Source organism: Portunus trituberculatus, chromosome 23, assembly GCF_017591435.1.
Source record: "Portunus trituberculatus isolate SZX2019 chromosome 23, ASM1759143v1, whole genome shotgun sequence".
NCBI lineage: Eukaryota > Metazoa > Arthropoda > Malacostraca > Decapoda > Portunidae > Portunus > Portunus trituberculatus.
The window spans coordinates 867501-885000 of NC_059277.1; the positions used below are offsets into that span (position 1 = coordinate 867501).

At 40.7% G+C, this 17500-nt stretch overlaps 1 protein-coding gene across 2 annotated transcripts in view; it reads left to right on the plus strand.

Annotated features, from left to right (window-relative positions):
- Positions 1-11667: 11667 nt before the first annotated feature.
- LOC123507850 (ly-6/neurotoxin-like protein 1) overlaps positions 11668-17500 on the plus strand; it is a 62079-nt gene continuing 56246 nt past the window's right edge. The window contains exons 1-2 of one of the 2 annotated variants that reach the window (XM_045261106.1): positions 11668-11728; positions 12337-12638. In XM_045261106.1, the coding sequence (XP_045117041.1) occupies positions 12590-12638 (49 nt within the window). In that variant the 5' untranslated portion in view covers positions 11668-11728; positions 12337-12589. The remainder of the gene's footprint in view (positions 11729-12336; positions 12639-17500) is intronic. The other variant, XM_045261107.1, reaches the window with a different exon arrangement.

Genomic DNA, 17500 nt, shown 5'->3' on the forward strand with positions numbered 1-17500 from the left:
TCTCTCTCGTGCAAGTGGAAATGGTCAGTTATTTAAACGAGACGAGTTGGAACATGTTTTACACGCTCACGTTCACACACACACACACACACACACACACACACACACACACACACACACACACACACACACACACACACACACACACACACACACACACAGAGAGAGAGAGAGAGAGAGAGAGAGAGAGAGAGAGAGAGAGAGAGAGAGAGAGAGAGAGAGATTAAGAGAAAAAAACTATAGAGAGTAACATGGAGAATTTAATTGGTAGCTCGATTGCATGAAAAGTTAATGGAATCAGTGACGCCAAAGCCATTGATTTTGTAATAGTAGTAGTAGTAGTAGTAGTAGTAGTAGTAGTAGTAGTAGTAGTTGTTGTTGTTGTTGTTGTTGTTGTTGTTGTTGTTGTTGTTGTTGTTGTAGTTGTTGTTGTTGTAGTGGTAATAGTAGTGGTACTAGAAGGAGCAATAGTGGTAGTGGTAGTGCTGGTAGTAGTAGTAGTAACCATTGATTTCGTAGTAGTAGTAGTAGTAGTAGTAGTAGTAGTAGTAGTAGTAGTAGTAGTAGCAGTAAAGGATTTCTTGTTATGTGCTAACGATACCACAGGCTTTGTCGAAGATAATAATTCAAAATACATCACATATACTACATTAAATATTGAACTGATTAAAGTCCATTACGTGGATTACCAGCAACAAATTATCCATCAGTCTTACAAAAACTCCCTTTATGGTATCCAGTCCTCTAATTAACACTGATAACGTAGAAGTAAATGAAGTCAGAGAATGCAAATTTTTTTCGAGTAATTTTAGATAACTAGCTTAAACGGAAGCCATAAACTGATATACCTAAGTGAAGAGCATGTCTGTTTTTTTCTTATTCTTTTTAATGTAAGTGGTGAAATTTGGCCAAGGACAACAAAAACGATTAAACAAAAGAGGCCCACTTAGATCCCAGTTCCCGAGCAGGTTCGAGAGAATGGGATAAATATAACTATAGATAAAAAAAAAAATAATGACAAATACAAACTCTCTCAGACAGGTGTATATAGCATTAACATACACACACCTTATGTATTGCTCAGTACTGTGGGGAGGAGCAGGTAAAACTTCCACCAACAGTCCCTTCTCCATTCAGAAATATAAGTGAATCTATGCCACGACCCACAGCAACTCGTATAGCCAGACCAACAATGCCTTCATGCACATCAAACTCCTAAAGCATCCACTCACTTAATCCCTTCAGTTCATGACGCGTTTTCATATTAATTCCGTTTACTATCTGGTATTTTAATACAGCTTCAGGAACTTATGTGGAGGATTGAAATAGTGAAGACTCTGGCCATTAATCATCTGACTTCCATAGACTTTCCTTAATGTCAATAAAATGGTCTAATCGTACCCAAAAAATAATGGTTAAAAAAAGCTTTCAGTACTGAAGGGGTTAATACTTACAGGCTAATTTATTTGTTATTAAGACTGTATATTCCACTTATAAGGCTTCGGATTCCTACACATGGCCTTCATTTTTGTATCATTTCATATCATGGCCAATAGAAAAATATATAAATTCTCTATATATTTGAGTCTGCCATTAAAACAACACTGATTCGTTTTTCCTAGTGTCCTTGTGGGTTTTCTATGATAACCCACTACAAGGAAGACTGCGCTATACTTGGTTTGTTAATATGTGTTTAGAATGAGTAATGCAGGTGATAGAAACATGATTAAAATTAAGGGTTACGAAATATTTACTGCTTTTTCAAGTTTGTTTCCTATATCCATTTGATAATTCTCACATATTTACACACACACACACACACACACACACACACACACACACACACACACACACACACACTAATACATTTACATATTCACTCGTCCATATTACACATTCATTCATTCATACATCAATATTCACTTCTTCAATCATCCACATTAGACACCCACACTCATTCACACACTCAAGCCATCGATCTATTCCCTCCATAACACCTACACCAACATGAGTATACTTATCTATATCGCTATCCTCGTCCACCTACACCCACACATATATCGACTATCCACACTATGCACTCTCCCATCCAAACACCCACGTAAACATCCACACTAATACACCCACGAGCCGAAACTTATGCCCAGACACCAATAGGCATTTATACACTCATCCACACACACGTATACACTCACACTTATTCACACACACGTATACACTCATCCACACACCTACACTCGCTACATGTACACGCAAACGTTTAGTAGAAATATTTCATCACTGACGATAAAAGAACATAAGAAACAAGACTACTATTACTACCACTACTTCTCGTTCCTCTTTTGTGTTCTTTCGCGCTCCTGGTCAGCAATAAGACGCGAGGCCGGCAAAAGGAAATCAATAAGTGCCAGAGAAATGAATGATGCTTTCTCTTCTTCACCGTCTCATCTCCAGAGCGAAGCGGAAGGTAATGAAAACCGAAAGGAAAGTAAAATTGTCACCTGATCATGTCGCTTAATTAAAAGAGAGAGAGAGAGAGAGAGAGAGAGAGAGAGAGAGAGAGAGAGAGAGAGAGAGAGAGAGAGAGAGAGAGAGAGAGAGAGAGAGTTGATTTAATTTGAGGCTATTCATTTATTTATTTCCTTGCTTTAGTGTCCCATGAACAAATACTGCCGATCATTTAGCAGAGTCAATGAAACACAATTACAGAGGAGACCAGGTAGAATTAATTACTACTACTTCCACTACTGTACTACTACTACTACTACTACTACTCTCTCTCTCTCTCTCTCTCTCTCTCTCTCTCTCTCTCTCTCTCTCTCTCCAATACCCTCATCTCCCCCTCCTCATCTCCTCTCACCTATTCTCTCTTTCACTCTTCTCTCTCAACCACTCTCTTTCACTCTCATGCTCTCCAGCATCCTCCTCTTCCAAACCCCCTCTCCCTCTCCCTCTTCCTCTCTCCCGCTCCCAACATCAGGGAATATCAATTTGTTTCGTTTATTACTCAGAAGCCTCGCTGATCACTTGACTGACTGGCGGCGACGTGGACAGTGACTGACAGCAGTGACGTGTGGCAGTGAGCAGTGACCCGAGGCAGTGACTGTTACATGCAGAGTTACAACGGGGTGAAAGAAAAGCCATAGGGGAAAATGAAGTAATTAGACTGAAAAACAAGAGATGTAAAGCAGAGTTGGTTATATAAATGAGTTCACTGTGACTCTAGGCAGTGGCTGTTAAATTTGTAGTTACAGCGACGGATGAAAGAAGAGCTAGAGCAGAAAAAAGTAAAGTAATGACTGAAAAGAATGATTAGGCATGAGATAGAGTTGGTTATATAAATGAGCTAACTCTGATTCAAGGCAGTGACTTCTAAAACAAACTTACAACAGGAGTGAAAGAAGAGCTAGACGAAAAATAAAGTAATGATTGAAAAAATATATTAGGCATGAGATAGAGGTAATTATATAAATGAGCTAACTCTGATTCAAGGCAGTGACTTCTAAACAAACTTACAAACAGGAGTGAGAGAAGAGCTAGAGGGGAAAATATAAACTACGAAGACGTGAAAAAGAAATGATGCAAAGAGCTACAGGGAAATAAATGAAATAATTGGACGAGAAGAATTTGAAGGCTGAGACAGAGTGGTTATATAAATAGGTTCACTGTGACTTTAAACGACGAAGACTTGAAAAAGAAATGATGCAAAGAGCTACAGGAAAAATATAAAGTAATGACAAAAAAAATCTGAAGGCTGAGGTAGAGAGGGGTTATATAAGTGAGCTCACTGTACCGATGCTTCGAGATTTAAAGGGTCAAGGCTTCGCTCCAGGGTTCGATTCCATCCATTAATGGGGTTTAATTTGGCGTTGAATTTCTGCCACAGTCGCGTCATTAACGACAATTCAGACTCACAAGTTGGATTTCCTTGGTAATGCTGAACCTCGAGTCTCGCTAAGGTTCAGATTCCAGTGACAAACGGATGGAATTGTGATCCTTGCTGTAAACTTCCTATTACGTCACCAGTGGACTTTACTCGCTTCTAAATTAAAGGAGAGGCTTTATCTTGTGACTTTTTCAGGTAGACCTTTATGTAGTGAAACCTTTTTTTTATACTGGCTTTACTTATCTATTTATTTATCTATTTATTTATTTATTTTAATTTTTTTTTCTGTGTGTGTGGAGCTCTTGTTAATTTTTCTAGATGACCTTTTTCGTGGATTTTTTTTTCTTAGATTAAATTTTTGTGGATTTTTCTAGACTTTTTTGTTCTTTCTTCTAGAGGAGGAGGAGGAGGAGGAGGAGGAGGAGGAGGAGGAGGAGGAGGAGGAGGAGGAGGAGGAGGAGGAGGAGAAGAAGAAGAAGAAGAAGAACGAGAAAGACAGGGACGAGGATGAAAAAAGAAATAGAAACAACAACAACAACAACAACAACGTCCCTCTACCCTAAAAAAAAAAGAAAGAAAAAGAAGACAAAAAAAAAAAAAAAAAGAAGAACAGGATTAAACCTCACTCAAAACAACAGAATTCCTGGCCGTGAAGAAAACTGGAGCCATTTTTCTCCCTCCCTGTAGGCAAACCAAACCGTGACTCCCTGAACGAATACATACCCTGGCGACTCAGATGATTAAAAATTCCTTTGCTGCATTGTAACACCCGCCAAAAAGTTCGAGTCGCCCTTTGAAGCTTCACTCTGAGTCTCGATGGTTCATTCTTGTTTCACTTCCACCACGAGAATCAAGGAGGAAGGAAAAAGGTAAAAGCGACTAATTTCCCGAAGGTTTTTATCGTTTTTGTCCCCGTGAAGGAAGGAAGGAAGGAAGGAAGAAAGAAAGGAAGAATGGAATGAAGAGAGAGAAAGAGATGAAAGAAAGAAAGAAAGAATGAAAGAAAGGGAGGGAGGGAGGGAGGGAGGGAGGGAGGGAGGGAAGGAAGAAAGAAGGATGGAAGGACTGATAGAGGAAGGAAGGAAAAAAAAAGAAGGAAGGAGGAATGGAAGGAAGGAAAGGAGAAAGGATGGAACGTAGAAACGAAAGAGAGGGCAGAAAAGAGAAGAAATGAAGGAGGGAGAAAGAAAGGAGGGAGGGAAGGAAAAAAAGAAAGGAAAAAAGGAAAGAGGGAGGGATGGAGGGATGGAGGAAGTAATCTATCATGCAGGAGGGAAGATCAAGCAGAAGTAACCAAATATCTGACTAATGTGTGTGTGTGTGTGTGTGTGTGTGTGTGTGTGTGTGTGTGTGTGTGTGTGTGTGTGTGTGTGTGTGTGTGTGTAATTCCTTCCTATTTTTTCTTCTATCATCTTACTTCCTTCTCCTTTTTTCCTCTCTTCTCTTCGTTTTCCTTATTTATTTATTTCTTATCTCATTCTACTCTTCATGTTCTTTTCCTCCTCTCTCTCTCTCTCTCTCTCTCTCTCTCTCTCTCTCTCTCTCTCTCTCTCTCTCTCTCTTTCTCCTTCTTCCTTTTACCATCCTGCCTCATCCAACTCTATTTCCTGCAACTCTCTCTCTCTCTCTCTCTCTCTCTCTCTCTCTCTCTCTCTCTCTCTCTCTCTCTCTCTCTCTCTCTCTCTCCTCTTCTTCCAATCTATCTCCTCCTCCTCTTCTATATCTTCTTCCCTTCTTCTCTCCTGTCTTCCTTCTTCTCTTATTTCTTCTTCCTTTTGTTTCCTGTATTTATTTGTCTGTTTTTAAATCAATTATAATATTTTCTCAAAAGTTATGTATGTATGTATGTATGTACGTATATAGGCCTATGTATGTAGGCCTATGTATAGTACTGTACATGTCAATAAATATAGAAAAAAATTAAAACAAACTCATAAATTTCAGGTCATTTTTATTCTTCTTCCTTCGTTTCTTTTTTTTTTCCCTCCTGTTCCTCCTTTCCTCCTCCTCTTCCTCCCCCCCCTCCACCTCCTCCTTCCCTCTTCCCTCCAATACGAAGATCAAATCCTAATATGAATTGCTGCTGAAAAGGAGAAGAAGAAGAAGAAGAAGAAGAAGAAAGGAAGAAGAAAGAAGGACGGAAGGAGGAGGGAGGGAAGGAAAGAGGGGATGCTGCTTGCTGATTGGACGGAAGTATTGAAGGAGGGGAAGCCGACGCCGTGTTTTGATAGAGGGAGGGAAGGAGGGGGGGAAGGAGGAGGGAAGGAGGAGGGAAGGATTGACAGAGGGAGGGATGGAGGGAGGAAAAGGAGAGTGGGATGAGGGGACAGAGGAACGAGAAGGATTGGAGGAAGAGAGGCAGGAGGCGGAGGGAGGAGGACGAAGAGGAAGGAGGAGGGAGGGAAGGAAGGAAGAAGAGAGGAAGGAGGAAGAGTGGAAAACTAGGTTATCAAAATAAAAATATGATGAAAATTATGTGGGAAAAATATTTCAACAAAAACCACCACCACCACCACAACCACCACCACTAATATTACCACTACTATTACCACCACTACTACTACTGCTACTACTACTGTTGCTACTACTGTTACTGCTACTACTACTACTACTACTACTACTACTACTACAACTGCTACTACTACTACTACTACTATCACCACCACCACCACCACCACTAATACTACTACTACTATTACCACTACTACTACTAATGCTGCTACTACTACTACTACTACTACTACTACTACTACCACCACCACCACTACCACTATTACTACTACAATCAAGAACATTTAATCGTTTCCTAAAGATCCACCACCACAACCACCACCACCACCACACACGACCACCACCACCACCTCCTCCTCTAAACACCACTACCACCATCACCACCACCACCACCACCAGCAACGCCTGGTTCTAAGCTTCGTCCCCAACAAATAAATGAAGCGCGGCTGCCTTCCTTTACCTGCGAATCACGTCCTCTGAAGCATTCACAGCAAGTTGTGAAGCTTCGACCAACTCACAGAGGGGTTCAAATTATCTTATGAATCAGGGAGAAGAATTATACAGGCGGCGGTGGTGATTGTGGTGATGATGGTGGTGATGCTGGTGGTGGTGGTGGTGGTATAGTGCTGCCGAGAGAGTGTGTTGTTGTGGAAGTTTTTTTTTTTGTTAATGTTGTTGTTGGTAGTAGTAGTAGTAGTAGTAGTAGTAGTAGTAGTAGTAGTAGTAGTAGTAGTAGTAGTAGTAGTCGTAGTACAATAATAGAACTAATAGTACAATTACCAGATATAATAATAACAATGATAATAATAATAATAATAATAATAATAATAATAATAATAATAATAATAACTGCAAAAAACTTAGCCAGAAGTTAAATTACGTGTCAGAGAGAGAGAGAGAGAGAGAGAGAGAGAGAGAGAGAGAGAGAGAGAGAGAGAGAGAGAGAGAGAGGACAGACCTTTGCATTTCTTTCACCTCCTCCTCCTCCTCCTCCTCCTCTTCTTCGTGTCCTTTTCATCATTTTTTGTCTCTCCCTCTTCATCATCTCTTTCCTTCTCCTTCGTGTCCTCCTCCTGTTCCTCTCTTCCTCCTTCTTGTCCTCCTTTTCATCTCTTATCTCCTTTACCACCTCCTCCTCCTCCTCCTCTTCTTCCTCTTCTCCACCTCCTCCTCCTCCTCCTCCTCCTCTTCCTCTTCCGTATCTTGTTTACACACTTCATTTTCCTTAATCAATTTTCTATCTCTCTCGTTCTACCGTTTTCTTTTTACTAGCCACCTCTCTCTCTCTCTCTCTCTCTCTCTCTCTCTCTCTCTCTCTCTCTCTCTCTCTCTCTCTCTCTCTCTCTCTCTCTCTCTTTTATTTTGAACATTTTTATTTCACTCAAAAATCTTTTCCTTATTTCATCAGTTTTCTTTTTTTTCCTTTTTTATTTTTCTTTCCTTCACCTGACCTCTTCGTCCTCTTCGTTCCTTCCTCCTTTCTCCTCCTCCTCCTCCTCCTCCTCCTCCTCCTCTTGGTTGGATGCCTCGATGGAAAAAGGCTACAAGGCAATTTTAACCCTTTAAGATGAAATTTTTCCTCTTTCCAACAGCACCGCCAGCGATTATAATAATAATAATAATAATAATAATAATAATAATAATAATAATAATAATAATGATAATAATAATAATGATAATAGTAATAATAATAATAATAATAGTGGGGAGGATGGCAGTGGTGTTGGTAGTAAAAGTAGTATTAGTAGCTGTAGTAGTAATAATAGTAGTAGTTATAAGTAGTAGTAGTAGTAGTAGTAGTAGTAGTAGTAGTAGTAGTAGTAGTAGTAGAGTAGTAAAGAATCTTAGTAAAAGTACTGGTTTTCTTATCTTAAACTGCCATGGCACCCCCTCTCTCTCTCTCTCTCTCTCTCTCTCTCTCTCTCTCTCTCTCTCTTTTTTTTTTATTTAAACTTAATGCACATAACATATATATTTTACACATAAGTATGTTTACAGTTGGAGCTGAGTTCGTGAGCTAAGAGCGTGCACTGGCATGTGACGCTCATTCTAAAGCTGCTCCCGGGGACGGCATTGTGAGCGAGGGTGTCATAACACTGTCACTGTCAGTTGCGCACCTCCCTCCCCACTAATCAGCACTGTCATGTCAGGCACACGCACATCCCACGTCACTGTGTTTCACTGTCACTGTCAGGCATACTATTTTACTCCACTCCTGTAAGCACTGTCACTGTCAGGTGGATGGCAGGCTGGTGGACACTGCCATTTCTCTCTCTCTCTCTCTCTCTCTCTCTCTCTCTCTCTCCCCAGCAGTCCTATCCTGCGGTTTATCTTAAATGTAAAATGTCTCTCTCTCTCTCTCTCTCTCTCTCTCTCTCTCTCTCTCTCTCTCTCCCAGCACTTTCACACTTTATAAACACACCAAAAATCAATACTCATAACTTTTCCCCATTCTTTGCTTGTATGTAACGCTTAAAATAAACCTCCAATATGATTTCCCTAACTTCTACCATCACTTCCACTATTACCATCACTCTACACTGCTAACTTTCCCGTCACTTCCTGAAAACACGTAAACTCCCCGTCTCTTTCTTCTCCAGCGTGTCTATGATAAGGGATTCAAGGCGTCTCCTGGTGATACTCTGCGCGAGAGGCCTTGAGTGCAGCGTTGGTGTGTGTGCAGCTGTCAGGATAACGTTTCATCTGCCTTGCTTGTGTGAAAAAGTGATTCGTGCGCCCTTTATGCTACAGAGAGATAGAAAGTGTGTGTGTGTGTGTGTGTTGGAACCTTGTATCTCTCTCTCTCTCTCTCTCTCTCTCTCTCTCTCTCTCTCTCTCTCTCTCTCTCTCTCACGTATACATTTCAAAGCTACATCTCGTATTTTTCATTCTTTCACCTTCATTCCACATTTGCTGCTGCTACTCCTCCTCCTCCTCCTCCTCCTCCTCCTCCTCCTCCTCCTCCTCCTCCTCCTCTTCCAATTCTCCTCCTTCAATTTAATACTCTCCTCTTCCTCCTTTTCCAACTCATCATTCTCCTCCTCCTCCTCCTCCTTCTTCTCTTCTTTTCTTCTTCCACCTTGTCCTTCTCATCCTTCTCCTGCACTTGACAGACACACACACACACACACACACACACACACACACACACACACACACACACACACACACACACACACACACACACACACACCACATGCCTCTCAGAATCTTTATCTTCTGTCCTTCTTTAGTATACATAACATTTCTATCTCTAGGAGAACACACACACACACACACACACACACACACACACACACACACACACACACACACACACACACACACACAGAGAGAGAGAGAGAGAGAGAGAGAGAGAGAGAGAGAGAGAGAGAGAGAGAGAGAGAGAGAGAGAGAGAGAGAGAGAGAGAGAGAGAGAGAGAGAGAGAGTGGAATAATGAAAGAAAATAGTGTTAAGGGAGTGAAAAGAAAGAAAGAAGGAAGGAAATGAAGGAAAGAAGGAAGGAAAATGTGAAGGAAGGAAAGATGGAAGTAAGAAAAGAGAGACTGAGAAGAATAAATATCAGAAGAAAGAAAGAAAGAAAGTAAAAGAAAGAAAGGAAAACAAAAGATAGGGAAAAAAGAGGAAATGGATGAAGAAAAGAAGGAAATGCTGTTCAAAGTAAAAGATAAAAGAAAGAAAGAAGGAAGGAAGGAAGGAAGAGAAAATTTAACAAAGGAAAGGATGAAAAAGATAAAGAAAAACAGAGAGAGAGAGAGAGAGAGAGAGAGAGAGAGAGAGATCAAAGGAAAGCAAATCACAAAGATACGTGAGCGAGAGCAAGAGAAAGTGATACCAAAAGGCAATAAAGAAAAAAAGAGACAAAAAAAAAGAAAAAAAAGAGAGAATGGAGGATGGAAAAAATTGGCAATACTGCATCGTAAAGAAAGGAGGAATTGAAATAAAAGAAAAATGACAGACGGAAGGAAGAGAATAAGAGAGAGAAAGAGGACAACAACGATGATGATGATGATGATGATGATAAGGATGATGACGACAAGGAGTAGGAAGAGAAAGAGGAGGAGGAGGAGGAGGAGGAGGAGGAGGAGGAGGAGGAGGAGGAGGAGGAGGAGGAGGAAAATGAGGAATGCTTAACGAATAAAAATGATGGAAGAAGAAGAAGAAGAAGACAAAAAGGAAGAAGAAGAAGAAGAAGAAGAAGAAGAAGAAGAAGAAGAAGAAGAAGAAGAAGAAGAAGAAGAAGAAGAAGAAGAAGAAGAAAGAAGAAGAAGAAGAAGAAGAAGAAGAAGAAGAAGAAGAAGAAGAAGAAGAAGAAGAAGAAGAAGAAGAAGAAGAAGAAGAAGAAGAAGAAGAAGAAGAAGAAGAAGAAGAAGAAGAAGAAGAAGAAGAAGAAGAAGAAGAAGAAGAAGAAGAAGAAGAAGAAGAAGAAGAAGAAGAAGAAGAAGAAGAAGAAGAAGAAGAAGAAAATGAAAAGGAAGAAGAAAAAAAAAAAAAAAAAAAAAAAGAAAAGAAAAAACAACAATAATAACAAGAACAAGAAAAACAACATCATCCACAACAACAACAACAACAACAACAACAACAACAACAACAACAACAACAAGAGCCAAGGAAATAAGACTAAAGAAAGAGAATAAAGAAAGAAAATCAAGAAAATACAAGACGACAAAGTGGACAACAAGAAAAAGGAAAAGAAAATAGAGAAGAGAAAAAAAGTAAAGAAAAAAAATTTGTTCGGGAGAATAAATGCAAAGATTTCCAGATGAGAATTGTCAACACTCTCTCTCTCTCTCTCTCTCTCTCTCTCTCTCTCTCTCTCTCTCTCTCTGGAATGAAAGAGAATCTGTGAAACGAGACGGGATTGGAAATTAGAGAGAGAATTAAAAGGACGCAAGATAAAGATGAAGAATCTGAAAAATGATGCGAGATTTGAAGGAGAGAAACTTTAAGAGAGAAAAGAAAACGGAAAGTAAAACAAAGAAGGAAAGTGGATAAAGGGAGGAAATAGACGGAGAGAGAGAGAGAGAGAGAGAGAGAGAGAGAGAGAGAGAGAGAGAGAGAGAGAGAGAGAGAGAAGGATGAAAAAAGGACAAAAAAGGGGAACCTAACCTAACCAATGTGAAAAAAAATTAAATAGCTCAGAAAAAATAGAATAGAGAGAGAGAGAGAGAGAGAGAGAGAGAGAGAGAGAGAGAGAGAGAGAGAGAGAGAGAGAGAGAGAGGTGGAAAGGGGGGGGAGATACCTGGTCCAGTTTCTCTCGTAAGTTCAGTCTTGGTGAGGTCGTGGCCGCGCTCACACACTCACCACCACCACCACCACCACCACCACAGTACGCTACCTCCCTACTACTACTACTACTACTACTACTACTACTACTACTACTACTACTACTACTACTTCTTCTTCTTCTACTGCTACTTCTTCTTCTACTGCTACTTCTACTTCTCTTACTACTTTGCTTAGATACTTACGATTACTAAATACTACTACTACTACTGCTGCTGCTGCTGCTGCTACTACTACTACTACTACTACTACTTTTACTATTACTACTATTACTTCTACTACTATTACTATCTCTGCCGTTTCTTCTTTTATTACTTTTTTTTACTTTTTCCGTCTTCTAAATTTGAGTTTTGTTACCGGCACTCCTACTTTTACTACTACTACTACTACTACTACTACTACTACTACTACTACTACTGCTACTTCTATTACTTTTAATACTTTGCTTAGACACTTAAATTACTAAATACTACTACTACTACAATTACTATCACTACTACTAATACTACTACTACTACTGCTACTACTACAACACCTGCAACTACTACTCTTACTACTTATTCCTACTACTAATTCCTTGCTTAACTAGAACACAACACACACACACACACACACAGCACTAACACAGCCCCTCCCTCCCCTCTTTTACAGCCTCCCTTGCACACCCCCACAGGAACCTCGCTGTGATGGCCGCCACAGCACACGCACTCACACACGCACATGTCTAGACGCAGATAGTTGAAGTATAGAAGGTAAAGGAGCCACGCAGACCTACACACAAAAACGCACACACCAGGACCTCTCGTGTACGTTTTTCTGAAAGACGCACACAAACCAATTGGTCTCGTGTGTGTATCTGCAGCTGGTGTGTGCGTGTGTGCGTGTGTGTACGTACGGGGTCAAGATGGCGTGTGCTGGTGTGTGTACGACAGCTACGGTGCTTCTGATCACGGGTGTGTGTGTGTGTGTGTGTGTGTGTGTGTGTGTGTGTGTGTGTTCTTGCGTAACCTAAGTTCATTTATTTATCAGTTAATGTTCTATATTCTCTCTCTCTCTCTCTCTCTCTCTCTCTCTCTCTCTCTCTCTCTCATGTTGTCTCCCTTTTTTTTATATTTTTCTTCATCGTCTCCTTCTTCTTCATTTTTTTCTTCTTCTTTTCTTCTTCCTTCCTCCTACCATCTCTTATCACTCTACGCGTCCTCCTCCTCCTCCTCCTCCTCCTCCTCCTCCTCCTCCTCCTCCTCCTCCTCCTCCTCCTCCTCCTCCTCCTCTTAAATGGTTTAGTTGTCATAACACGTAGTTCAATAAATACCCTTTTATAGATCAAAAATGTCTTCCAATATCTGTTCCTCCTCTTCCTCCTTTTCCTCTTCCACTTTTCCTCCTCCACCTCCTCCTCTTCCTCCTCCTCCTCCTCCTCCTCCTCCTCCTCCTCCTTCTTCTTCTCCTCCGCCTTTTTTCTCTTCCTCTTCCTCTTCTTCTTCCTCCTCCCTCCTACTCCTCCTCCTCCTCCTCCTCCTCCTCCTCCTCCTCCTCCTCCTCCTCCTCCTCCTCCTCCTCCTCCTCCTCCTCCTCCTCCTACTACTACTACTACTACTACTACTACTACTACTACTACTACTACTACTACTACTACTACTACTAACATAATTTTTCATCAACCCCAATCTCTCTCTCTCTCTCTCTCTCTCTCTCTCTCTCTCTCTCTACAGAAGTTGATGAGAAAGTGTTCTGTCTCTACGTATTGTTACTGGCAAAGTAGATAAGACATGTAGAGGGAGAGTGAAGAGGAGGAGGAGGAGGAGGAGGAGGAGGAGGAGTGACGGTATGAAGAGAAAAGAATAAGATGAAGAGATGGACTAGGAGTAGGAACAAGAGGCGGAAGAGGAAGTAGAAAAAAAGAAAAGAAAAGAAATAAAGAGGAGGAGGAGAAGAATGAGAAAAAATATAGGCTGATGATGATGATGATGGGTTAGAAGAAAGAAAGGAGAAGAAGGAAAGAAGGAAAAAAGGAGAGGCAGGAAGAAGAGACAGAAGAGAAAGTAAAATGAAAAAAAAGAAAAGAAAAGAGGAGGGGAGAAGAATGAGAGAAAAACTAACCTGATGATGATGATGATGGGGAGAAGAAAGAAAGGAGGCGAAGGAGGAGAAAGGAGAATCGGAAAAAAGAAAATGAAAGAGGAATATGGAGGAAGGAAATAGAAGAAAGAGAGAGATTAAGGTCAGATTAGTTAGAGATTAAATGCAAATCAAGAGAGAGATGAGACTAAAAAGTGGTAAAAAAAACGGAGAGAAAAAAAATGATGATGATGATGATGATGAAAAATATCATGAAAGTAAAAGAAGAAGAGGAGGAAGAAGAAAAAAAGAAGACGAAAAAGAAGAAAAAAAAGAAGAAGAAGAAGAAGAAGAAGAAGAAGAAGAAGAAGAAGAAGAAGAAGAAGAAGAAAAAGAGGAGGAGGAGGAGAAGGAGGAGGAGAAGGAAAATCACTACATAATATTTCACATAACAAACAACTTCACAAAAAATTAAAAACAACAAAAATCTCACTTTCAGGTAGATGTTCATACAGAATAGCCGAAACACGATATATTTGCCACATCTCAGCTGAAGACCTGCTGGCGGCGGCATCTCAGCATTCTGTTTGTTTCACCGATACTAATCACTCAATACTTTAAAAGGACACAAGTGGTAGGTGGTGATAATCCGTGTATTGCCGCCGTGGTACAGTGGAACCATGCGTGCTTTGGGGTCCGAATCCTGTCCACGGTCCGAGTGTAGGTTGGGCTTCCTCACTCAGGGCAATGGTCTTCTAGCGGGTGGGCTTTGAGATAGGAGGTACCACAAAAAAGTATCCTCTTTAGTCCAGAAATTATCATGAAAAAGCCTACATGGTGTAAATAAAATAAAGTAGAAATAAACACTACAATGCTTCACATGAACGATACTTAAGTTATGGTGACTGAAATAATAAATGTATTCCAGTTTGTTCCTTTCTTTTTCATTTAATGCGGGATTTTCACGGGAATTTATGGGCTAAAGGAGGTATTTTTTGGGTACCTCCTATCTGAAAGCCCACCCGTTATGGAACCGTTACCCCGAGCAAGGAAGCTCTTCATAAACCCGGACCGTGGCCAGGATTTGAACCCGTGAGCTTGGGGACTCCTCGGACCCCAAAGCGCTCGTGGTTCCACTGTTCCTTTTCCATTTCCTCCTTTTCCTCCTCCTCCTCCTCCTCCTCCTCCTCCTCCTCCTCCTTATCCTCTTCCTTCTTCTCCTCCTCCAGATAAGAACAGAACAGCGGTGCCAGTCTGACTCACCGCTGGCCAGACAAGACATGAACAACTCGCCACGTCTGCTGCCATGGACGCATTAAATCTGGAACTCCGTCTTTTTCATACAAGGGAGAAAACTGACCAAGGGCAACAAATAATGAAAAAAAGGCCCAATTGGTTGCCTGTTCCCTTAAAGTTCATAAGAGTTATCCAGAAGTGAGGAACAAATGTCTTGCCTTCGTCTGTATTTCCATCTACCTATTACCTGAACTCATTTAAGAGGGGGGGGGGGTTCTCAAGACATTTATCCCATTCTTTTGGCTAACTCTCTTGACCCTGTTTGAGGACTGGCATCTCAGTGGGACTTTTTTTTTTTCAGTTGTTTTTATTGCTCTTGGCTAGTTATCCCTTCTTACATAAAAAAAAAATAGTTAAATAAATAAATTGCTAGTTTTGTGTCAGCCTTGCCAAGAGAAGAGTTGACACAAAATTATGTTCCTTTCTCTCTATTCATTTACTTTGTGGTACTTTTTTTGTGGTACTTTTTTTCTCTTTATTTGGTGCCTTATGTAATGGGTGATGGAGTGGTGATAGTTTATTGTGATGGTTTATTGCAATTCTGGCGGGCTGAAACACCAACACCACAGCGGAAGATACACCCTCGACTTCCCACAGATCAAAACTTCCATTATTTTTTCTTATTTTGCCTTCGAGTGATGGAGTTGTGATACTTTACTGTAATTTTGGCGGGCTGAAATACCAACACCACAGCGGAAAATACACCCTCGACTTCATACAGGTCAAACATCCATTAATTCTTTTTTTTATTTCGCTTCCATGCATTTTTCAGTGAAATAAAATAATGAGACGTATCAAATATTCTACTTTTTCCATCACATATTTTGGTGAAAAGTATCACACAGAAAAAATATCTAAAACGGTCTCAATGGCAACATTTTTTTTTTTTCAATTTCTAATGATGATGATGATGATGATGAAGGAGAATAAGTAGAAAATAAGGAGGAGGAGGAGGAGGAGGAGGAGGAGGAGGAGAGAAGAGGAGAAGGAGGAAAAGTTGGAGGAAAAGAGACGGAGGAGGAGAAAAAGGAGGAGGAGAGGGAGGGAAAGGAGGAAGAGGAGGAAAAGGAGGAAAAGAAGGAGGAGGAAAATGAGAGGAAAAGGAGGAGGAAGAAAAGGGGAGGAAAAGGAGACGGAAGAGGAGGAGAAAAAAAGAAGAGAAAAAGAAAGATGAGGAAAAGGAAGAGAAGGAGGAGGGGGAAGCAAGAGAACAAAGAATAGAAAGAAAAAAAAACGAAGAAGAAAGAGGAGAAACAATAAGACATGAGAAGAAGAGAAAGATGAAGGAAGAAAAAGATGAAAACAATAAATAGAACGAAAAACACAAGGAAAAACAGAAAAAAAACACGAAAAAAAACAATAACAAACGGACAATGGGAAATAAAGATACAAAGTAAGAAGAAAAGATAAAAAAAAAGAAAAAATTGAAGAAGAAATAATAGAAGAAGAAGAAGAGGAGGAGGAGGAGGAGGAGGAGGAGGAGGAGGAGAGGAAGAACACAAAGGGAGGTGACTCAGGGAAGCAGTAAACAGGAAGAGGACGCGGCGCAGATAAACGAAAAGGGAGATGGGAAGGAGACGATGATAAAGAGTGATAAGAGGAAGTCAAAGCAAGATTACACACACACACACTCACACACACACACACACACACACACACACACACACACACACACACACACACACACACACACACACACACACACACACACACACACGCACACACTTGCTTTATCCTGATACACCTAGACTCTCTCTCTCTCTCTCTCTCTCTCTCCCACACACACACACACACACACACACACACACACACACACACACACACACACACACACACACACACACACACACACACACACACACAAGTTCCTGTTATTTCGGATTATTTTTCCAAACATTTTTATTTCCACTAATTTAATTTCCTAGAAGATACACACACACACACACACACACACACACACACACACACACACACACACACACACACACACACACACACACACACACACACACACTAAAGTCTAACAAAACTAAAGTCACAAGTGTCCAATATTCTCTGATTCTCGCTTCAAAGTTACCTCAAGTTCCCTTTAATTTTTCATCCACCCACCTACCCTTTCCTTTCCACCTCCATCCACCACCCACTCACCCACACACACTCTCATCCACTCAGTCTATCCATCCACAGCCTCATCATCATCTAACCTGTTCACTCACCCACACACACGTTCTCCCATTCACCCACTCACTCTTACTCACTCACTCATTTCTTCCTTTCACTCAGTCTCGTCAGCTCAGTTTCAATAACAGCGCAGAAACTCAGACTTTAAACATTTCGTCGTGTGCGTTTGGCTAATAAGACTTCAGTGTGTGTTAGCGAGGTCTTCAAGTGAGGCTTTACCAGTTTCCAGTGGGAGGTTATAAGGTTTTCTCAACTCTAGTGGTAATCCAACGGGGCCTTG